The sequence below is a fragment of the Numida meleagris genome, chromosome 3 (genome assembly GCF_002078875.1).
Source record: "Numida meleagris isolate 19003 breed g44 Domestic line chromosome 3, NumMel1.0, whole genome shotgun sequence".
Taxonomy (NCBI): domain Eukaryota; kingdom Metazoa; phylum Chordata; class Aves; order Galliformes; family Numididae; genus Numida; species Numida meleagris.
Window position 1 is genome coordinate 869,537 of NC_034411.1, and position 24,227 is coordinate 893,763.

The 24,227-nt window shown below is 41.3% G+C and overlaps 1 protein-coding gene across 3 annotated transcripts in view; it reads left to right on the forward strand.

The window, feature by feature from the left end:
- VRK2 (vaccinia related kinase 2) overlaps positions 1–24,227 on the forward strand; it is a 45,111-nt gene that overhangs the window by 9,249 nt on the left and 11,635 nt on the right. For all 3 annotated transcript variants that reach the window (XM_021393223.1, XM_021393225.1, XM_021393224.1), the window contains exons 2-8: positions 663–718; positions 1,225–1,294; positions 2,124–2,211; positions 2,335–2,443; positions 3,833–3,925; positions 13,009–13,141; positions 22,524–22,644. In XM_021393223.1, the coding sequence (XP_021248898.1) occupies positions 663–718; positions 1,225–1,294; positions 2,124–2,211; positions 2,335–2,443; positions 3,833–3,925; positions 13,009–13,141; positions 22,524–22,644 (670 nt within the window). The remainder of the gene's footprint in view (positions 1–662; positions 719–1,224; positions 1,295–2,123; positions 2,212–2,334; positions 2,444–3,832; positions 3,926–13,008; positions 13,142–22,523; positions 22,645–24,227) is intronic.

Sequence of the window (24,227 nt, forward strand, 5' to 3'; positions counted from 1 at the left end):
CAGAATTAAATAGAATCACATTGTCTGTGCAGAGAGGTTCTGTCTCCTGGGCTGTAATTGGCACATGTGGTCAATTATTGTTTTGAAATTTCTGATTGTACTGAGGCACAGTCCCTCATCTCCACTTTTAGACAGGTGATGGCTGTGCTATCCCTAACTTAGGCCAGCGTCTAAATAATGTCAGAATAGAAATCAAGGTTCTGAGGCCAGAGTAATTTGTAATAGAGGAAAGCTGACAATCCCGTCTTGAGGCATAATGTAGGTCATAACTTTTAAGTGGTGTCTTTGTCACGACAGTGGATTGACAGGAACCAAATACAGGGGTTATCCAATTGACTGGTAGTCTATTATAATGGGATACCTCATTGTGGTGAAAACGTGCAGTGGGGACGTCCTGCTTACTCCTTAGTTAGCACCGAAGGAGAGAGTTCTGAAAATGTGGGTTAAAATTGCTTCTATATCTGTTGATTAAAACTCCTACAGTACTTTGTTGATTTGTTGTTTTGTTTTAAACTTACAAATCTTTGACCTTTTAAAGTGGGAATTCGGATAGAATGTTGGATATCTTTGTCATGTATTTTTCTGATCACCTTAGTTAATCTTAGCTTGCTCTTTGCCACTTTATTTCACACAGCTTGATCCATCTCTTTCTCATTTTGCAGCTTCCCCTCATACTCACGTTCCAGTAGAAGATGATGCAACGCATGTAATTAAAGTGGTAATGTTTAGCTCTCATTTCTAAGTTGTTTAATTGTTTGCAGCACTTTCTCCTAATTATCCATCCTTATTGTCAGCATTGAGAATGTGTTGCATGCTTGTGATGATTTTTTTTTATTTTATATTTTCTACATTTTTTAACATCTTGATATACTTTCCCTGCTAAAGGATGTGCTTAGTGTTTCCACAACACATGGTATTTCCTTGACTCAATTCTTTCCTTGATTATTGCCCTCAATAGTTAGCTAAGGAAAATCACGCTCTGAATTTAAACGTGTCAGATCTGTAGGATTTCTTAAAATAGTATCTTAATTCCTGAAAGAATCTGTGTTACATAAAAGTGCGTTGCCAAACAACTATTTATTAAAATTGCGTTTCAGATGGCATAGTGTGTGGGAGTTGAAAAAGGAGGTTTTAAATCTCTTTGAATTTCTCTAGGACCTTCGATTAGGAACTGTTGTCTTCCGAAGGTATTTTATGATACTAAGTTTGTTTATTTCTAAATAGGAGTATCTTGAAAATGGCCCCTTATTCTCTGAACTGAAATTTTACCAAAGAGCTGCAAAACAAGAGCAAAGTAAGTAATATATCAACAAATTAAGAAGACAAGAAACATTGAATTTTGATTGTTAGATTTAAGGACTAATTTTGTTTTCGTTTCTCTGATAAGAACTGATGCTTTAGAGCGTTATAGTCAATTCACTTCACATACGTTGAACTGATTCTGTCTGGTGCAGTGATAATTTTATTTTGCTGTAAGTTTCTTCATTTGAATGTCATCTTTGTTCTTTCTGATTGGAAGAGAAAACAGAAGTGTGATAAATGTGTTGGAGAGCGCACAACGATGTATGGACTCCAGGGAGACGTCAGCCTTAGAGCGGATGCACTACACTGACCGATTTGCGACTATAATTCTGCTAGTTACTGTTCCCATGTACAAAGTTGGGAATGCGTGTCATCATCACAGGATTTAGTAGTAATCAAGGCACTTGATTCCGCAGACGCTTCAGCATGGATTTGATTTATTCATGGGAACTGTCCTAAAGACTTCAAATGACTGAAAGCGCCGATAGGCATAAGCACTTGTGATAACTTGAAGCACTCTGTTTGAAATGAAGGAGAGCTTCCAAAAGACTTCTTGTGACAGCTTCTGATAATTGTTTTTCTGCCTTTGAGGGGAACAAATTGCCACGTTGCTAGAAAAAAATAATACTTCCTGTTTGGGAGAACGTGGAGAACTTGAGGATAAAGCTATGGTCCCTTGTTTGCTACACTCACTGCAAAATAAGTCATGCTTGTTTCATGGTTTTGTTCTCAGTTTTGGCTCAATGATAAAAAAGAAATGAAACTGAAAGTTCTCTAGTTACCTTTAACCCAATATTATATTTTCTTTGTTACTATTGCAGTAAGAAAATGGATGAATCTCAAAAAAATAAGATGCTTAGGAATCCCAGTGTTTTGGGGATCAGGCTTGGCTGAGCACAAGGGAAAAAGGTAATAAGATGAATTGTAATTGAGTCTGAAATTGACTAAAGATCCCTTTTCAACAAACAGGAGCTGCCACAAACGTGCAGCCTTGTCTCTAAGGTGTTCTCTCTTTTGTGTCTTTCTGGATAGCTATAGATTCATGGTCATGGAGAGACTGGGGGAAGACCTTCAAAGAATCTTTCAAGACTGTGGAAGCAGATTTAAGAAGGAGACTGTTCTGCAGCTTGGGGCACGAATGGTATGTATACAGAGAAAGGAAATGGCTGTGCCTCAAAATCGCCGAATCCAGCTAACAAAATCTGCCTGAAATGAAGTTCATTTAGGTAGCTGTTGAGAGTAGAAATTAAATATATGTAACTGGTGTGCGTTTCCTTAAATTTTTCAGTCTTTTAATAATACAATTAGCACGAAGTGTAAAATCTGTGGATTGGATGTTGGGAAGCTCAAACCAAACTTTTTCTAATAGGTGAAAACACAGACCATACGCTTCAAAAAGTGTGTCTAGACTGAGACGTGTAAGCCCATTCTCATGCTTTAACATGTATTGATTTTTTTTTTCTTTCAGTGTTTGAAGGGTATTGTATTAGACATCCATATTTGTCAAAGTTCACAATTGCATGCTTGAATGCAAAAATTTGTGTGTTTGCTGAAGTGTACTACTCCGCTGGTAGTACAGGTCTGCAAATACCAGTTTCAAAGACCAGTTCAACTGGCTCATTCCAACAGAAAATTGTATTATGTGCTCACTTGTGGTATAACTTGTTAAAGGCTGCTAGTACCGAATAGAAGTGCGCAGCAAATGGAGCAGAGGCAATGGTCCTAAGTTGCAAGAAGAGCAATTCTAATTGAATGTAAAGGAGAAGTTTTTGCAGAAAGAATAGCATGGCACTAGAACATATATCCCAAATGTCATGGAATGCCCATCATAGGAGACTTCCAAAGCTTGACAGTTCAGTACAACCTGGTCTAATTTACATTACCACTGCTTGAAGCAGGGTTTTAGACTGGATGCCTGCAAAGTTTGCTTCTAACCTAAAAAAATAATAATAATGTAAGGTGAAGGGCTTTTGTAGTCACATCACTGAAAAACTTTGAACACTCTTCGGCTATTTTACGCTCTCCGACAGCCAAGATGAGATGGCCTTCTTTATGAGTTGTCAAGTGCATGCATTTGTTTTCTAAGTATCAGTTAGAGCTGTTGTACCTCAGTAAAGAGCTGAAGAAAGATGATAATGAGGAGGGGATAGTGATATGAGATGCAGGCCATGTAATAATCGACAGGATCAAATATGTTACAAACCTTCAGGGCTGATTGTGTGCTCTTCTGAAGTTCCTCCAACGTTTATAAAGTGCTTGTTTTGCTTTGGGACCTTAGAAGCTGGTACTGCTATGGCAGTTAGACAGGGATACTCATGGCAAATTAGAGCTTATTCGTGACTTGCTACAAGCTGTATGCATGGTGGCAACAGACCCTGTGGACAGTGAGGAATCCTTGTGCTCTAACTCAAAACAGTCACCTCAGTCTGTATAGCCCTTGGCTTCACTGTGTAAGTGTGAAATATTTGCTGGTAGAATTAAGGGTGGAGTGGAGATGATGCTTTCTTTTTTGTTTTAAATCCCTTCTTAGTTGGATACCCTGGAATATATACATGAAAATGAGTATGTTCATGGTGACATTAAAGCAGCAAATCTGCTTTTGGGCTACACCAATTCGCATGAGGTAAGAACGTTTACTTATCTACACTGTTATACTGAAGTTTAAGTATTCAAGAGCTTGCTATGTGCGTTCTTTGTTACTAGCTCATGTATTAAGAGAAGTTGGGGGCATGAATATTCACATCCTCTCATGACAAATCCAGTAATAACTCTATAGAGCTTCAGGTTTGAGAAATCTGAACAAAACTCATTGTTCTCTTAGTGCTCTGCTGACTGGGGTAGTGGTAAGGGGCAGATGGACTAATCAACAGGGTGAGTTAGAGGAGCTAATGGTTGTTCTAGATTATGCCAGTTTAAGTATAGTAGTAGGATTTAAGGTTGTGGCCCGTTATATTTTCAGTCTTGGGATGTTCTAGCTTTCTAATATTGTTGTGAGTTGTGATTCTGTGCCTCTGACTCTTGTTCCGCTTGTTGTAGCAGATATAGCAGGTAAGTAGGATTAGGGTTACTGCTCTCTAATACCCTAAAGTTAGCCTTGAAATTGAAGTGTTTTGATAAAACACTCTGAAACAAAACTTTTGTTCCTGTCATATTCTTTATGATCTTACTGTGTCTTTTTTCTTAATGCAATTGGAGTATTCTTTTTTTATTGAGGGGGAGAGAAAATCTCTTAACTTCTCTTAAGTATAGTTAACTGTAAGCAATAGTTCTCCTTTTTTTTTTTTCCTTTCCCCAGCACAGTGATGAAGAAACAGATATTGCAAAACAGCTCATTGCCATTGAAGGTTGAGCCATTAAACTGTATCTGCTTTCTTACAAGTTTCGAGTTAAATGGTTGATTCAAAATTATCTTTCCAGCTTTCTAAAATACATAGTTTAAGAAGTATCATGACTTTTAAAGCAGCCACGTTTTTAGACAGTGGTAGCAGCCAGTGCATAATCTCAGTTTATGATGTTTACCAGCCTGCTGAATCTGGGAAGGAGGCTATTTAGAGGCAGAACGATCTGCTACCCAATTCCATTAGCATAACTCAAATGACTTTTTTTTTTGTCTTGACTATTGTGTATTTTTATGACAACAAAATACGCTGCTGTTTTTCACATTGAAATCATTTTGGAAGTGTCCGTTGACAGTAATCATAAAATTTTAAGGCATGGTGCTGACTGTGATCAGGTGCTGTTGAGTTAGAAGATCACCCCATAATCCAGCTTTATTTTTCATGTTGTCTGCATGAAGATTATGTTACTAGCATTTAGTTTTTGTGAGTAGTGAATACACTGACAGATTAAAAAGTAATTTTGAGTGAAAATATAATTTACTAAATAAAGAAAATATCAATAGATACTCCTGCTGAAGTAGCTCCTGGCTCAAAGTGTACAAGGTGTAAGCTGCTGCAGAGATTTTGTTTCAAATTTTGTTTTGGTAAAATGTGTTTTCCACTGAGATGGTTCTGTAAAACAAGTAAATAAAATCACAAAGTTAGGAGGAAAAGATTTCTAATACTTGATTGGCTCGGTAAGATGAGAATTAAACTTGCATTTCTGTTTGCCTAAGGAAACCGAGAGCTGTTCAGATATTACTAAATAAAAGTGAGATTGAATTTAGATAAACTCCCTAGTCACAGGCCCCCAGAATTCTGCAAGTGGCCATGGATCTGCTGGTTTCACTGAAACCATGAGAACTGCTCCATGCTAGACATAGAACCACATTGACAGAGCCTGAAATTGCAACGTGTGTGTGTGCACGTGCTGATTATTATAGATGCCTTTTAAGGTAATGTTTATTATATTTAACTTACACAGGGCAGTTGTCTCAACTGGGACAGATTTTGGTCAAATAAGAACAGACTTCCCAAATGTGGCTCGTCCTTTATCTTAAAACGTGTATGCTCTGTGGCATGTTGGACATAAGAAGGCATAACCTCATTAACATCGTAGCTAAAATTTTAAAATTGGAAGATGTCATGGAATTCAGTAAACCTTCCCCTGAAACTGTTGACTTTGCTGTGCTGTCTGCCTCTATATTTCATTAAATTTCCTTTTTCTTGGCACTCTACACTGTCGGTAGGCGCAGCACTGGACAGTATCTTCACACAGACTTGAGCGTTCTGAATGGTGCACGTATACTTGCCCACATGATTTTGCATTTATTACTTCTTGGCCATGTTCACATGCCTATAATGTGGATGTAATTTCAGTATGAAAGTTGCTTCTTCCTGTGTTCCAAATGTCCTGTTCCTATGGTAAGGCTTCGTGATGTTTGGACAGTCTTTACAACATGCTGGTGTGCTGCTGAATATCTTATGGTTTTATTGCAGCAGTATTTTGGAAGCTCTGCGAGGCCCCTCCACTGACTAAATGTGATAGCAATGTGGAATAATCTGTCCCATGTCCTCCAAGTGGTTATCAGAGATGCTGTATTTTAATTTGGCCATCTTGTATCAACCTTAAGCACTTGAGTTAAAACCTCAAACACTATTACTAGCACGAAACGTCTGTGGAGCGTGTTTTGCTCAATCTGCTTTCTCTGTTAAAATGGTGGGCTGCTAGATTGCCTTGTCTTGTTTTTTAAAGCAGTGAAATTGAGATGTAGAGTGGTCAAGCTAGTTTCACGTTTAGGAAGCAGGAGCATCTCGCCAATGGCAGAATCAAACTCAGGAACAGGTAAGTTGGCAGAACTCTAGCTCCAGGGGGGAACGTAATGAAACTGGCTGACCTAACGGTTTTTGTGGTGAGTTTTTGCTATGTATTTTATGTTAGAGAGTTATTACTCTCTTGGATTTAGGATTTTAATAGAAAATAAAATTGAAGTGTAATTTTAATTATACAAGTTCGAGTTTTTAAATGGAATCCATAAATAATCCCTTTATAGAAATACTTCTCAGATTTATTTTTTTTTATTTTCTGTTTTGATGAAGGCACGGGTACCTTCATACTGAGCTTTGCATTTGTTTGTTACTTAGTGGCTGTCGATTGCACATAATAGTACACAATTTGCCACTGGTGTCCTGCAGTTCCAGGAAAGATCACTTCTCTGTGTTAAACTTTCTGCTGTTACGCCGTCTCGTCTATAAATTAACCCGGTGCATTTACACCACTGCCAATAAATATCAGTCCCCTTCTTGAAATAACACGTGAAATCCATACTGCTATCCTTTACCTTCTGCGCCAAGGCAGAGAAACAAATAAAGTAAAGGTCCTGTCACTCCGTGACCTCCAAATGATGTTTAGATATGGTTAGAAGATCAGAATCAACTGACCTCAAAGAGCAGCTAGCTGCAGATCTATTCAATAAAAGGGAGCGAGGCCATTCAGTGAGTTACAGGTCAAAAGATCAATTCTCTAGTCAATATGTTTCTGAACATGGACCCAGCACAATGACTGACAGAACAGCAGTGATGTACTGAGGGAAGTACACAGCCCATGAATCTGGGAGAGGCCTGAAAGCAAACTTGAAGTGATCAGACCTATAAATTACAGAAGCGAAGCGCTGTCTCAGTATTGTGGCGAGTGTCACGATTGTGGTGCACAGTAGTAACTGCTTGTATGATAAAACAGAGTAAGCGTTACTGATGTAGACTCTAAAAGAGGAATTTGAGTCCACTAAACTCATTTAAATGGTGATACTGTTAAAAAGGACAAATGGGCACCAGAGGAAAGCTTAACACTGGAGTTTGTAATGACTGAAGTGAGGTTTGGCACACTGTCTTTTCAAAAGGTTTCTTGTAGCATTTCTTCTTGTTTTCCATGCAGTGTGTGGGCAGACATGCTGCAGTGTTGCAGACTCTCCAAGCTGTACCAGAAGCCATGTGTTTGGATTTTTAAGCTGCAGGCTTTAAAATTGGATTTGCATCTGTTTTGACTTAGGTTTTAAGTTTTTCATAGGCGTGATAGTTGAAGAATAAAATTTGGACGTTAATCATAAATGGTCTGAATGGAAAATGGAAAAGGAGAATGAAGAAACATTTCAGAATGTTGAGCTTAAGACCAGCTTTCAGTGGAAGAGTACAAAGATACAAAGCGCGTGCACTGATCGTACAGGAGAACATGCATGAAAATAATTCCAGCTTTAAGCTGTTTTTCATTGTGAGATGAATCACTGTGACTCCTGCTCTTTAGACCTGCTTGACAGATTTGCTTAAGAACATGTGAACTGAGAAAAGTGAAATTGTTCTCCTTCTTGTGTTTTGGGAAGGATACAGTACATAGAGATATCGTACAGAAATTATCTTTAAGACATGGATGCTGGTGGAGAGGTAGCTTTGCAATCAGATGCCCATAATTTTCTTTCACTGGTCTTACTGCTACATTTGGCTAGAGTTGCTCGCATTGGTTCCATTTATTTTTGGAGTTAGGGCCCAAATGTCTTGGACTTCAATTGATTCCAGCACTGGGATTTGTTCCTGTTCCCCCTCTTGGCTATAAAAAACCAACTAGACAAAAACAAACCAACCAACCAAGAACAAAAGCACACTGTTACAGAGGAAAAGGAGAGCAAAGAAGCTGGACTGGGATCCCAGAAATGGCTTAAGATTTGGCCTACAAGGATGTCATTGATTCTTGCTGTGGCTGAATGGGTCTACAGAGGGGGCTGTTTCTTCAGTAGGGTTTGAGAAGTGGAGTAAAAGCAAGGGTTGGTTTAAGCACAATTTCAGCAGAGTGGTGAGCTTGATGTTCTTTTAATGTGAGATACTTTTCAAAAATATTTAGAAAGGTGGAGATACTATTGATACGTATTCCTCAATGTTCAGAAGGGGTATAGTCAACTGGCATTTTATCTTAAAATTGTTAATGCTTAAGCTTCTGCAAAACTTGTGATATAACTGTTCTTTTCTGTGGGTTTTCTGCTCTGGTGTTAGTCCAGCCTATGAGATGAGACCCACTGCAAGTATTTCCCTCTGTCTAGTCTCAATCCTGTAAGTCTTCTTGGTGCTTGGCTTTTTCTTCCTTGTATGTAAAGCTTGTAATAAATGCAGTCCCAGTCAAAATGTTCTTCCATCGTTACCTTCTACAGCTTGGCAAAAGTCAGACGTTTAATAAAACATTGAAACTGTGTAATGCAGCACTTCACTTATGTTTTAGGAATAGTGTTACTGCTTTGCCAATATTATAACTCCTAATTTCTTAAGTGTACATTTCTCTAGCATCCCATCTTTTCCTTTAATTATTTTTTTTTTTTTTTTTTGAGCCTCATTCCGTTCTGTATATGCAAGCAATGAGCCTGTCTCTCACTGCAAACAGTCCTCTTCAAGTGGATGAGCCTTTTAGACCCTGAATGTAGAAGTTCAATGCTGAAAAGTGTTGGAAGTGGCCTGAACTCCTTCCTGCAGATGATTTCTTTCCCTCTCTTCTTTGTTTATTCTTCTTTTCTCCTTCTTTGGCTTTTGTTTTGTAAAAGATGCTGTTTCTGTACTAATTGCTGTACTTAAAACTTTCCGTCCCAAGATCTGCTTTAACCCATCTTTTGTAGTATAGTGTCCAAAGGAAGCTGACAGCTCTGTCGCCATTGGTGACCTGCCTCATATTAGTAGGTGTTTGCTTAATTATTTATAGTGCCTTGCATAAACTTAGTGAAACCACTGAAAATAAATTGGAAAGGGAAAAATCTCTGCATTGTGATCTGTTCAGTGATGAAGTTCCTGTTACGTGTACTTCAAGAGGAAGAGTATACCCCGAGAATCCGAAGCGTCAGACTTACGGCTTCCCCAGCCAGTGCAGCTATACGATATAACATGTGCAAGTTGGAAGAATTTTAGGTTTAGTGGATATTTAGCACTTTACATATAAAGGCATTGTGAAGGAATCGTGCACAGAAAGGAAAGGAGGGCCACTGAATCTACAGCTGGTTGCTTGTGCACGTAAACAGTTATTTGTGCCTGTGGAAGGGATGCTTGCTTGGGTAAGATAGCATATGCACGTGTGCATGAAATTAAGTGCAAAGACTTTAAAAATCTGGCTCCTAATCTATAACAAAATCTATTACTAACAGACCACGCTAGGCACTGCTGAGTCTAGTTCGAGGGATGCATTTAAAAAACCAGCTGTTCTAGGCTTACATTGCTTGCACTTTCATCATCCTTGATAATTCTTGTTTGCAGTGTCTTACGTATCGTACTCTGCACGTTTTCTTTTTGTTCTCGTTTGTTTTGCCATTACTATAGTTTGCAAAGTATTTGGCTTTGGAGAACATGCTAACACTGACTTAATATTTCTCAATATTCTCTAATACTCATCTTCTTTCCCCCCTTCCTTTACTCTTTTTAAAATAATAGAACAAAGCAAAAAAACCCCTGCAAATTACTTAGCTATCCTTACCCACCATGTTCTGAGCAAAATTAGAAGGGCATGCTGTGTTACATTATCAAAAAGTGAAAAGCAGCCATAAAGAACTATATATCTTTTTAATGATGAAAGGGCTATAATGAGAATTGATGAAATGAAATTAATGGTAATTTAAAATAATGTAGACATTCTAATAATAGTTGTGACAAGGTTGTAACAGTGCCTGGCTGGTTTTGTACAAGCTGAAGGGGACTCATGTTGCCGGTGGCCGAAAGGCTTTCCTTGGAGAGGAAAGCTGTGTGATTCTGGAGAAGATGTGGTTGTAGTGGGGGTAAATGGCTCGGCCAGAAGGAGCGGGCTGAGCGATGGCACACGTGGCCAACTTTGGGAACAGAGTGCTGTGCTCACAAACGTTGCATGTGAGTGGCTTTAAGAAGTTATTGCTTCTGGGTTTCTGGTGAGTTGCCTCCTTCAGACAAGATAGGGTCACGTAAAGCTACTTTTAGGTGGTTGGGTTTTTTTTCTGCTATACATTTCAAATTGCTTTACTGAGAGTGATACTGATGGTATTTTAAGCAATTTAAAATGTTGCAAGCGATACTTAAAACTAGATCAAAGAATACGGAGTTATTATGGATCAGAGGCAGTAACTTCTTTACAAAGTTCAGGTTTGACTGGCAAGTATTGGTGGCTACTCTCTAGATGTCCTGCTGTTAAGATACTCTGAAAGTCCACAGCTGGGCTGCCATCTGGAAAAGCTCTAGCACGTTGTCTAGCAGTCCCAGCTCAGATAGAAGCAGAGAGCTCTTGGAGATGCTTTTCCTCAATTTTTTTCTTCTAACAGCTAAAATCTCATTTGAATTTAAGATAATAGCCTGGATTTTTAAAGGTTCAGGTCCCCTTTGGATTTCATCCTACTGTACCTGATCCAGCTGTACAGGCAGTCTGTAATCAAGCAAAATCCAAAATGTACCACTTAGCTGGGGAAGCATACACCTTCTAGCCTACTTTCCTTCCCAGCCCACCAAGGATGCAGAAGACTCTCAAAACTTGATATTATGGAACTTTGAATTAGTTCTCTCATACGGACTGTGAGCTCAATTAGGACAGGTACCAGAGCATCAGGAACACACTGGAGAACGAATGCAGGAGAAAATCAAATCAGTGAACCCAACAAAGTTTATGCCTTGTCCCAGATTGTCTAAACGTGCCTACAGTCTTTCGTCTTGTATCACAGTTTGTATGGTCTGTCAGGTGAAAAACATCATCGGTAATCTTAAAAGCCATCACCCTGCAGGAAGCGAGTGCTGCATCCCAGCTTACACGCTCCAAATAAGCACAGATCCTGCAGCAGAAACACTAAAATCAAGAGACGAGCCATCCCAGGATTTGAAGCTGCCTGGAGCGCAAACAGGAATCAGTAATTCAACAGCATGCGTGGCAAAACGATGCGCTGAGTTTTCTTGAGGGTTTTTGGTTTGTTTGTTTTTCTTCTAACAGGAGTGATTATCATTAAATTAAAAGTGAGTTCTAGAAGAGTTTATTTTAGACCGTTATAGTGTAAACTATTTTTTTTTTTTTTTTAGCTGAAGAGGAAACAGAAATGAAGGTTAGAATAAGAAAAAGGTTTTCTTTGTAATATAACATAATTTAGCAGAAATGCTTTCAGATGGTTCAGCTTCAGCGCCAGAGATTAGTTCCACTGGCGATATAATAGCAGCCTGTAGCTCTTTTTGTGCGTGTGGAAGGACTGTCCTTGATATTTATTTTAAAAAAATAATTAAAAGCAATTGTCTGATGTGACAGCTGGTCAGTGGGAGGGAGGAGAAGGCCAGGTGAGTGTGTGCAGATGACAAAGTGAGAAAATAACCTTTGGGATATTATGGGGTGGACGGATTGTGATTAAGGTCCAGCTGCTTTCAAGAAGTTACTGCTTGTGAGCTACGCTGTGGTAACAGACCACATGCATGTATTAAATCCACCCCTGCTGGAGGGCAGAACATGTTAATCTGAACTTCTTAGAGTGAACTTGTGTCCTCAGTGTAAGTGGCAGAATTGACATGGATGCAGCACTGCATGCACTATGCTTGGACAGACATGGGTATCAGGTGATATGTTTGGGGCCATCTCGACAGGCAGCACAGGAGCACTGATTTAACTCCATGGATTTGCTTCAGAGTAACTTGGAGAGAAGTTTATCTCTGTGTGTTTGTAAAGGTTAGTTTGAACTCGGGACTGATTCACTAAGTTTGCTTTCTGGATTGTGGGGGTACTGGTTTGTTTTGCTTTGTTTTATTGCACGCGTTCTGTTCGAATAACCATTGCCAGCGCGAAGCTACTGGCAGTGACATCCAAGATGATGAGCCTGTGGTAAGGTGAATGCTCTGCAGTCCTTTGGTCATGGTCCCTGCCAGCACTGGAGTTCATCGTGCTGGGGCAGCTGCTGCCTCGTGGCATGAAACGAAGCCGTGCAGTCTCGGTTGATGGAGGGTTTGAATGGGGGGGTGTTCTAAGCAAGGGGAGAAAGGGGCCCCACAAGCAACGTGAGGGTGCATAAAAGACATATTGCAGTTTATGGTGTCTAGGTGCCCGCCTGGAGAGGAGAGAGCTTAGGAACAAGATAAAAAGACTGAAATTCTGCTCGACTCTGGTATAAGATAAAGACTGTAGTAGTGGAAGGATTTAAATGGGGAGGGCAGCTGTTATAGCCCCCAGTTGTACATATTTTATCCTGAGGCACCATTTGGTTTAATAAAATTTAGATCTAAGGCTGTCCTTAATCTATCAGTTTCTTAAGACTTAATTATAAAGGTTATACTTTCAAAGGACAAAAGCATTATTCATTTGTCTGTTCATGTCTTCCAGGTTTATCTTGCAGATTATGGACTTTCCTACAGATATTGTCCCAATGGGAACCACAAACAGTATCAGGAAAATCCTAGGAAGGGCCATAATGGGACAATAGAGTTTACCAGCATAGATGCCCACAAGGGAGTAGGTAGGTTTCTTTTTTGTATTTCAGAGAAGTGATTACAGAATGAGTAATCAGGCCGTGAGAGCTGATGTATACGATAGAAGTAGTCCTGGGGATTGCTTGGGTTGATCAGACCCTTGTGTGGTGACCTCTTCTTGTACCTGCGAGCGCTTCTTCAGTGCTGGTGGGGAGGGAGCAGCACGATTTAAACTGAAAGGCTGCTGCATGTGTGGTATGGGAAGGGGGACTGAGATGGCCTTAAGAAAAGCTCACCATTAAGCTCAATTCGTTCATTCTGGGAGCACTGGTTTGTGTCACTGTACTCTAGAGACAGAGGCAGTGTTTGTTAATGTCGCATTGTCAAGGAAAAATGTTTCAAGTTTGCGCTGTCCTTTAGGGAGAGCTGTGTCTGAGTGTCACCATCTGTGTTGTAAGAGGATTTTTCAAGTTATTTCTCCTTCTGCAAGGAGAAAAACCTCTTCTGAAGCCATAAAGCGTTAACTTTTTGAAATCTTTTTCCAGTAGCCTTTCATATATCTTACTTATTTAAACTCACTTTGATGGTATTGGAAACACATTTGCAGGTAAATTACATACATAGTCCTTTTATTGGATATTGATTGTACTGCCTTGCATTCCAAGGCAGACTTAATTCAACAATTCCCTAATTAGTTAAAGTCATAACCTATGTCTTGTATTCATTTACCATTAATTAAACCTTAGCTGTTTATTACACCGCAGTCCAAATCCAATAGCAGACCCATAGAGCCATGGAAAAGGGAATGGGAGGTCAATATTGAAAATATATGGTGCAGAGTCCCACTGATGGCTGCATTGTTCACAATCAATATGGTCAATGCAACACAAGTTTCTTAGTTGCTATGTCAGCAAGACAAAAAGTCAATTCTAATGTTATGCCAGTGAAAAAATGGTGATTATTGAAAAACTTTGACTCTTGCTACAAAACAGTGTTTTTGTTAACTTTTCTTCCCCTTAATCCCCCCCCCCCAAGATCTTCTCAAACAAAAGGAATGGTTTTCTGTTCTCAGTTTGGCTGGAATCGCAGCGTCACGAGTGATAACTGTAGAAATTTGTGCTTGTTAATAGCTGCTGGAGTGTTACCTTAAACTAATACTTTCTAACGAGTTTTAGTTGGCACAAACAACTGTGTATTATTGCTTTTTCTATTAAAAGGGCCATTGACCATGTAATGTAGAGGGTCTTGATAATTTGCCGGCACTGTTAAAAACCTGCGATCGTTTAACTCTGGTCATTAGGAAAAATGAAATCAGACTGTCAAGTATTTGCCGCTAAAAGAATTGCACGGTTTCACCTTCTAAGAAATACTTGGTGATGAAGAGGGCACCTGTGTCAGCCTCTTCTAAGCAGCCAGAGCATCCAGTGCATTTTGACTGGCTTGTTTTCCTGATACTGAGAGGTACGTCTGCGTACTAGCATTTTATGTGGGCACTGTGAGTACTTGGGGTTCAGCAGTTGAATAGTTACAGCAGCTACCTGCTCTAGTAGACTGTTACCTGTGGGTGAATGCTTGATTACAAGACTGGTAATTGCTTTTATTTGAAAGGAGAAGGAAATTTTAATGGAAATGTGTGGCAAAGCATGCGTGTATTCAACCGTAAGTTTTTTTGTCTTTAGCAAGCTTGTGGGTTAGATTGCTTTCTTGAGTAGCTCAAGCCACGCTGGAACTGGTGAAAGCTGGCAGACTCTAGAAAACAAAATGCTCAGAAAGGTGGATTGAGGGGGTGCTCCCCCTATCCTACACTTAAAAAATATATACTTCTTAAGAGCTGCAAACAGAAAGTCTGCAGTTTTTTTTTCTCTTGCCTCTGCCAGAAAAGCCTGCAGAACATGATATCTGGTGTGTTGCAAAGAATCCAAACTGTTGGTCCTGAGTGTCTCGGCTCTGACTTTGTAACAGCTTGAATCCATTAAGGTCAGGTTACCGGTTTCTTGTATGCAGCAGGTCTCTCAGCGTCCCAGGAAAAACATCCATCTGCAGTGACTTCTGCCAGAGATTCCCCAGATCCAGATGGCGAAATGCAACGACTGGTTTCGCTCATCTCGTATCTCGTTGTGAGCTTCAGATTTGCAGAGATCTTTCAAGAAGCTAAAGGCCTCCAGCAGCTTTGCACAGGGCTTTGCTCAGCAATCTCCTTTACTCCCGACGTATGATTGAGTCTCTCCAGCGCGGTCTCAAGTACCGAGTGAGAGGGGCTGCTCTTCTGAGAAGTGTTTAAAGACTACATTACTGTTGCCAAATTACAGCTGCACAGACAGCCTCAGTTCTGGTGTTACCCAAATCTCCAGCATGGAATATTTTTTTTCTTTATTTGAATGCTCTCAGACTGTAGTTCATTTTTTTTAAAGTGTTATTTTATATAAATGAGATCCTTTCCGGAGGGCATTTTCTGAGTGCATGTAGCAACACAAATGTATTTCAAACCTTAAAACCTCTAAATAAGTACCAGTTGCTGTATTGAGGCAGACAAATGAGAACATTTTGACTTGCTCTGGTTTTATTCATAAAGTAGCTACCTGAATATATGCAGTGATTTAACAGGCGTGCTGAAACTTAAAACAAAATTATGAATTTGTTGCTTTCAAAAGTGCCTCTTGGCAATGCTTGAAGCTGATAACCTTCTTGCATAAAGCCAATCAAATGCATCCACTTCCTACTAATTTAAATCAAAACTGGTGTTTCCCTAGCTGAATTGAGAGATTAACCCACCTGCATGCCTATTTATTCCCCTAGCTCGCTGTGGGGCTCATCACTTGTAGAAGTTATGCAGTTTACTGAGATCCAGAAAGTTTCACTTTTGAGTGGCACAATTAGTCCATGTTTGTCCAATAGCCTCTGGGAAGGGTTCAGTTGGATGTGCCATTCTTAGAGCAGATGTGAACTGCATCTTTAAGCAGGTTCACTTAGTGTGTGCCAGCGTGACCCGTTAGTGGCTCTGTGCTGGAACAGAAGGGGAGTTCCCCTGAACTGGGAATGGCAGGGAGGAGCTGAACAAGCTCCCTGCTTGTTCCTTGGCTCTCCATGCTGGTTTTTAGCTTTTTCAAGAATTGCACGGTTCACGTGCTCCCCATCCATTGTGTGGATGCCTATCTATGCAACCTGGTCTAGGGAGCCTGCTTTGGCAGGGGGCTTGGACTCAGTGATCTCTAGAGGTCCCTTCCAGCTCCCACAGTTCTGTGATTCTGTGTGCAGGCCCTGCAGGCTGGCTCTCCTGTGCTCTCTGGGGTTTCTGAACTTGTTGGATGTTTGCAGGTATTCGCCAAAGCTGCAGCTGCATCCTGCCCATGCCTAGAGTTCAGCCAAGCCTCTTTGCGAATGGTACGTGGCCAATAAGCAGCACTGAACGTGGCGTTGTTCTACTGGCTTTGTTAAATTAACCTCCCTTTCACTGCAGTGCAAATTCCATATGGCACAACTGCACTGTTAGTTTTAGCGTAGCACTTGAGGGTATTCATTGTATTCATTTTTAAAGACCATTCTATATAAACTGTACTGCGTTCTCTGTTGATTGATAATTAAAGAGAATTATATCCGTGCCCAGTGTATGTTTAAAAAATTGTTATATAGTGTTAAAATGTAATATTTGGATCAATGCCTCTCATGGATTTCTGTAGATTTTCTACTCGCTGAGGCATGCAGTCAATACCTAATTTCTCTGGAGATATACTGCGCTTAACATATTGAGTTTTTTTAAATACTCCAGTCCTGTGCCTTGAGTGTGTAAGACCAGTTTTAATTTGCTATCGTTGATGAGCGTAAGACTATGAACCATCTATGCTGAATTCCCTCCAGCGTATGTTTTTTTTTTTTTTGCCATAGATTTCCAGATAACTCTCCCCTTCCTTTTAACAAACGTTGCGCAGGAAGTTAATGGTTCCTCATGGAGCAGAGCCACTACCAGATTCCTTGCAGGACCGATGTCTGCATCTGAAAGACAGCAGCAGTGACTTTTGACAGGCGTGAGGCTGAGCAGAGATCTGCTGAAGTTTGCTCACTAAGGGCTGCTTGGCTAGTCCTGTGCTGGGGGAAGGCAGTTGCAGCTCTCCTGGATGCCGCATTGTAGCCGGATCTTTTTACCCTTCCCTCTGGGTTGCTGCAGCCTGCGCTCCTTGCAGTGCATCCCAGCGTTCGTATGCGGTGTTGGTACGGGGCGTGCAGCGTTGGGCTGATGGCAGAGACAGCTCTGCAGTTCTTGTTTTCCCCACGGATCTGACAGAGCTGTTGTTGTTTGATACTAAAAACATAGCTCGGTGCTTGTCCGTTTTCCCTTTTCTGTTACATGCAAGGGTTGACTTTGAATATCTGCAGGGCTCATTTTGCGAGGAGGGATGTGCAGGAATATAAGCATCCGTGCCTGGAAAGAAATTCCTTCTGAGCCTGCATGGCTTCTAGAGAACTTCAGCTCTAAATGGCTCTGGATCAAGAGGTTTATTTGGCGTCTGTCCATGTGTAGCTAGGAGTCAGAGGGAGCCCGCTGCATTTCTTGTCGGTCACATGAATTATTGATTAGCTGCACTTTGGTGTGTGCCTCCCAAAGACTGTGTGCGGGACAGACTGCAAAATCTGAAAATGAAAGGAAAATAGAACTGATAGAAAATGGGTGGCACTCTGCAATGTGAAATAAATAAAATGATGTTTTAGTGTCTGAGTGTCGGATTGGAAATGTGTCCACAGCAGAAGAGGGAGCAGAAGGTCATGGTAAGTAAAGGCAGAGTCAGGCTTTAGCAAGGAAAAGAAGGAAGATGGAATAGGTTCTTAAAACCACTTCCATAAGCTTATTCTGTCCTGCCAGAATGGTCAGAAGTAGAAAAAACAAGATGTTGAGCATCACCACCTTCCAGCACAGCTGATGAGCATGGCTTGAAATTAGCAGTTTTCTTTAATTTTGGTTTCTCATGCTTTACACCATTACTTAAACTTCTCCCCACCAAATCAGGACGCTTCAGCACATCCCATCTCACCAATCCTGGTTTTTATTCCCTCCCTGTCTTTGAGGATCACAGTTTGGGAGTATCTGGCCTGCGGGACGTGCTAGCTCTCGTTGTGCTCAGGCGTGGCAGGACAGAACAGCAGTGTCACTGCTTTTGTGGCTCTTGAGGTGAGTGACATGGCTGCCATGCAGGGACTGCATCCAGTGGCTGATGGGCTGACGTTGATGTGGGGGCAGCTGGCCAGCTGTGGTCATGCCTTTGGGAGGATGCGAGCCCTCAGCACTGAGGCTGATGTTGCCTCTTCGCCCACCTGTGGTGAGCTGAGTGCTGGAGAGTCCCTGCTGCATCCTGTCTGCGAGCAGCAGAGGATCTCTGCCAGCTCTACTTGTGTTCCATCCCTCTCAGCCCTACAACTGCATAGCTGTGGGATTCGAGTTTGGGACAGAGACCAGAGCTGGCATAGAGTGAGTTGCTCATTGCCATGCCCCAGATTGAGTTATCTGGAAGAGGCGTAGTCCAATTGTGGCAACGCAGCGTTTGCACTGGATTCATTTTTCTTTGTGGTTGTTATCAGTGACTGCTTCTGCAAGGTGCCAAGTAAACTGTGCAGAACCGTGCACGAGGGAAGGAGAGACCGCCCCAGCCCCTGCTGGCAGCTGTCCTGCCCGAGGCTGGGTAACTCTGTGTAGATGGCCTCCAAGCACGGCCATTCACGGAGCTTCTTTGCTTAGCTGTATTTACCTAACCCGTTTCCTGTAGCCATCCATTTGATTTGATTATTCACTGTCCTGCTGCACTGAGCTCCGTGAGGCGAACCGATGGGCTGGGGAGGCCGTGCTTCATTGCTGGGTTCGTTGGTCCCATCCTTCCTCAAAGCCGAGTTTGGAAAAAGAGAAGTGTGCCCCTTTTAGCTCGTTCATTGAAATATAGTAACGATACGTTTGTACCATAATAACCTTTCTCCGTGGTCGTGTTAACACTCCTTTCCTTTATGGGCTTTTGGATTAATGGCCGTGGTGTCAGTTGTGTTTGTTTGTGACCGAATATGAATTCGTATGCGGTAACGCCAGTGAGGATCGAAGGTTCTGCTGCGTGTAGATACGAGACGAGCAACTAAAAATGATCTTTTTTTTTTTTATGAAAAGCTTCCAATTTGAAGAAATGCTAATGGCGAAACTGTAATGCAACAGTGCTAATTAAAAATAATAGAAAAACATTTCATTGATTGCTCATTAGCCTCCTAGATCCTTAGAAAAGGCCTGAGAAAGTTAGCTGCGTGAGGGCCATAGAGGAAAACTCCCATTTCTATGCGGTTTTAAGATGAGTTTCTTGGGAGTAGTGTAGCATTGAGAGCGTAGAGCGGCTCGTGTGATATCATTTATGTTCTATTTTGAAATAGTAATCTGAATTTATATTAGGGCTCGGATAGCTGCCAAATCCAGTATACAAAGATACCTAGTATATTTTCTTCTCAGGGTGAATTGCTTCAGTTACTTTATTCTGAGTTATTGTTCAACCCTATGGCTGCGAGCTGAGTATATGTTTGTAGTGCATATAAAACTTCTGGTGGCCTGACTCTGATTTCACTGGCGTGGCTGTTAATTCACTGACTTCAGTGGAGTCGGTTCTGATTTATTTGGCAGGAGTGAGGACAGAATCAGGCCTCAAATCTTCAAATAAAGAAAGCTAAGCTATGAAAATATAGTGAAAGAAAATACTGCCAACGCGTTCTCATTAGATAGTATTTCATATGAGGCTAAAATAATAACAATAAAAGAAGTCCTGGTTAATAGACGAAAAACCAAGTATCTATTCAGAAAGGAGGAAAAAATCATGAAGTCTGCAGAAAAATAAGAGAATTTAATTTAAGTATTGCTTTGAGTACATGCTCTTATAGCAGTGACAACTTATCAAGCAGAACTGTTGCGTTTCTGCCTGGCTATCACATTTAAAATGAAGCCAGATAGACTTCTGTGTTGATGCTGACCAAGAATTCCTGTGATCCCCAGTTGTATTAGCAAATTTATTTTTTCAAGTCAACTTACAGTTAATATCTATGTGTTAATGCTTTGTTTGGGTGCAAATCTAATTACTTCATTGATCGCAGCTCATATTAATTCCTTAAAGATGAGTTATTTGAATGCATTTTTCACTAGGATCGAGGTGATGTCAGATGTGAGGACGTTAGTGCGCTGAGCTGAGAAAGGAGCAGAGAGGAAGAAGCAGCTGCACCAGTCAAGTAATCACATGTTGACATTTTCATGTGGATCTATGAAAAACACATGTAGACGTCTTTCAGTAGCAACGCTTGCAGTGACCTGGGAGATGAAGTGATGTGGGAATTCACCATCTCCCTGTAAAACGTTTCCCCTTTTGCTTTCGGTGATGTACGGCATCGTTACGGGGGCCTTTGTTTCTTTCCGGCTGGCTCCTGTGGCTTTAGGAACGTGGGCAGGTTTGCCTTTATATATTCTGCGGAAGCTCTGCTCTAGAGCTGGCCTGGGAAAGGCGGAAAGATCCCAGTGAGATGGGCAGGTAGCTGAGCACGGCCCAGCTGTAACCGTGGAGCACAGCGTTGTCCAGGGGCCGTTTTGTCAGAAGACCGCTTGTTCAGGTTAGCTCCTGGAATCTCGTTGACTTGGCATGACGTGCAGATCGGTATCAATTAGTTCCTCAGTGGCCAAAAGGGTCCCGTTGTCATTTTGTCAGTTTTTCTCTACGGGCCACGTGACGTAGGCCATCTTACGTGAGCAGGTGCCGCAGAAGCGTTGTGTGAAAACCAGAGGATCTGCAATCAGAGCACTGGTTTGTACGGTTATAATCTGGAATTGCCATAATGGGGGAAAAAGGAGTTGTGAACGCATGTGTATGAATGGGATTGTTCCACGGTTAACAGGAGATTTATGGCTGAAGAAATCACTACGGAGCAGCAAGTGGTGGAGATTGTGTTTTTATTTTAATACGAGAGCCAAGCCTTGCATTAGGACATGGTTGAATTTAGTGTAGAAAATAAACGACCCCCGGGGGACGGCGTAGCGTTGTGTTAGATTGAAGAGCCTTTAATAACCCCATAGTCTAAGAGCGCTTAAGATAGAGAATGCATAAGAAGTTATCTTCTGCTTTTACAATAATGCGGGCACGGTAACAAGAAACAGTTACGATGTGTTGGCGTCGTCGCTTTTAGCAGATGACTTTTTAAATTAAAAGATAAGTTCGCTGAGTGACTTTCTGGAATTTAATGAAGGCCCATAAAATATGACATCTGTTTACAGCGGGATTAGCAGCACCGTGCTCAACTACCAGTCTTTGCTCCAGACAAGGGGTATCGAACAAATCTGCAATCTTCTTTCATTCGTGCTAGAGTTCAAACTCGTTTTGGAAAAGCGTGAATTTAACTTCTGCATCTGTCTTTAATCTTGATTAACAGTTTCTGGTTTTGCAGGTTGCATGCTGTCTTGTCTTGGCAAACTGTAAGGCAAATGTGCACAAGTACATACTGCAACAATTCCTGCTTGTTCAGTTCTTTTGAGCTTAGTTTTCTTTGACTAGCAGTAAGCAACAGCAAATGGGTTAGTACTGCAGCTTCCCCTTGGAAAAAGTCGATCTATCGATGAACTTCAGTTACCTATTTTTTCTGCGTGGGAGGTTATTTGAGGATGGGTTTAGTTTTGGATTGAATTATACCTACTGTATTTACATTCTGTAGTTAGTATATCCATTTGGGTTGTGCAGGATGAGGGTAAGTTCTTCCTGAAATAATTTCCTGTGTGGAAACAGTAGTGGTAAATGCATAGAGAACTTGATAAGTGTATTTTAGCCTGTGCCATGGCTCTCCTCTGTGCAAACAGTTCATGGTACTCGCAGGCAGGCAGCTTGGGCGTGCAGATGTACACTAGATGGCAGTTTTGTCCTATCTTCCGAGCACCAATAGCTCTGTAGTAGAACAGGAAAGGCCATCAGTGTTTAGTCTGCGCTCGCAGGGTCCCTGCATGACCAGTGTGGACCCCATGGACTTCCTGCAACATGTGTTAGCAATTTAGCAGCAGACATTTATTTCTTTGTTTTACTGCTTGGCTCTTTGAGAAAGTGTTGGTACTCAGTTATGGGCTGTCTGGATCATGTCAGAGGCCATGGGGATCAAGTCCATGTGACAGGCCAGACTGAGGAAGGATGAAGTTGGAGGAGGTGAGGAAAGTGACCCTTACTTCAACAGTAACAAGTCACTGCCTGTCTGTGGACTGTGGCCAAAAGCCTGGGTGTTTTAGGTCTAACGCAGCTGAACAAACAAAACACTTTGCCCATTTGGCTTTTTCATATTTCATCTACAGTAGTTCAGTCAAAGTCTTTTCTATTTCCTAAGAAGAAGTTCTTATTCTTCATCTTTTTTTCTCCTTCATCTTTTTTTCTCCCTCCCCCCACCCCCCTTCTGTTTTAGCCCCGTCCAGACGAGGTGACCTTGAAATCCTTGGCTACTGCATGCTGCAATGGTTATGTGGGAAACTGCCCTGGGAGCACAACCTGAAGGACCCCGTAGCTGTCCAGACTGCAAAAACAAAGTAAAAACAAAACGACACGCGTACACACGCACATGTCAACATTCTTGTCACTTCACAGAGCGAGCCTGGGAAGGACGGCCGCGCATCCTGCAGGGTATCACCTTACAAGAAAGATTCTCCTTAATTCAGAGATGTTAGGAGCAGTTAATGGTGTGAACGCTCCCCAGTTTTTATGTATGTATGGCTGGGGAGATGCGATAAACCCAGCTGCACAGTCCGGTCATTTTTGTCTGCCATCTATTTTTTCAATGCCCTTTTTCTCAAAGCAAACACTCGTGAATGAGCACGTGCCTTACTGCACACCTAGAAGGATGTTACAGATTGCCACTATGGTTGCTTTGTAGAAACTATGGTACAAAAGTCTCTTGGAAGTTTCCTTTCACATTTGCATTCAAGGTATTTAACTTTCCATTTGATACCTATTTTTTTTTTTTTTTTTTAGCTGTTTGATGTAGGTTTTTAAATTTATACCAGTGCCTACTGCCGTTACATTTAAATACCAGCATACTAAATAACTGGTGTAAAGTCTTTTCTTTTTCCCGGCATGACTCATTAGAGCTTACTAAAGCAACCGAGTGCATTAGTGTTTTCTTTCACTGTTTTCACAGTTGGGACTTGAGAGAGTTAATTGCATGTGGTACGGTGTTGCCTGCAGAAGGCTATACAGAAGAGCATTTATCCAGCAATGTAACATCACAATTGGAGGAGGCAGCAAACTTTTAAGTAGGGCAAGTCACAACAGAGGTACACAATGGGGAGAGCTGATCCACAGAAATCAATCCACAAATTCAGTGTGGCATCGGCTCTCGGCAGAGAAGAAGGTCAGCCTGCAGACTGCGGATAATACAGATTGCATCTGTAAATGTTGACATCCTACCTTATGTTTAATATTTCTCCTTTAGAACCTCTGATCGTTACACAACCCCCCGCAAGGTAACACTTACACAATTCAATGTTCAATCAATTTAATCAATCAAGTTGCTTCGCTAATTCTTCCCTTGTGATTAACCCTTAATTCTTCCCTTGCAATCGCTCGGATTTTTAGGATGCCAAGCAAACAGATGCTTAGGAGGAAATGCACAGAAAATGATAGATTAGATTAGCAGCGATACCCTCCTAGTCTAATTAATTAAGTACCTTGGTATCAAGTAATGTTCCCCTTTAACTTACCTTATTTTTCAGAGCCTGAGCTACTTTCCAAGGCTAGAAATAGAAAATCATTGGGATACATGTGTGCACCCAGTTGCTTATCTGTCACTAAGTACGTTACCTGCCCAGGCAGATCGCTTCTGGGCACACCAGGCTCTTGCTGTGAGTGTGTGACTGTGGGGAAGAAGGGCCAGGCCTGGAAGGTGGGATGCAGTTGAGAAGCAGGAGTCAGAGCAGGACTCAGATTCTATTGTTCACAGCTGCTGTCAGCCTTCCCTTACACTTTCTTAAGCCTCTTCTACCAGTAACACTGGGACAACGAGGCCACTGTGCCAAACCCGTGGGTTTCGTTAAGGGCTGCTGGTATACTTGAGTTCAGAAATGTTCATGCTATAACTGGAGTGGGGTCTCTCTCTGAATTGGAATTTAAGCTA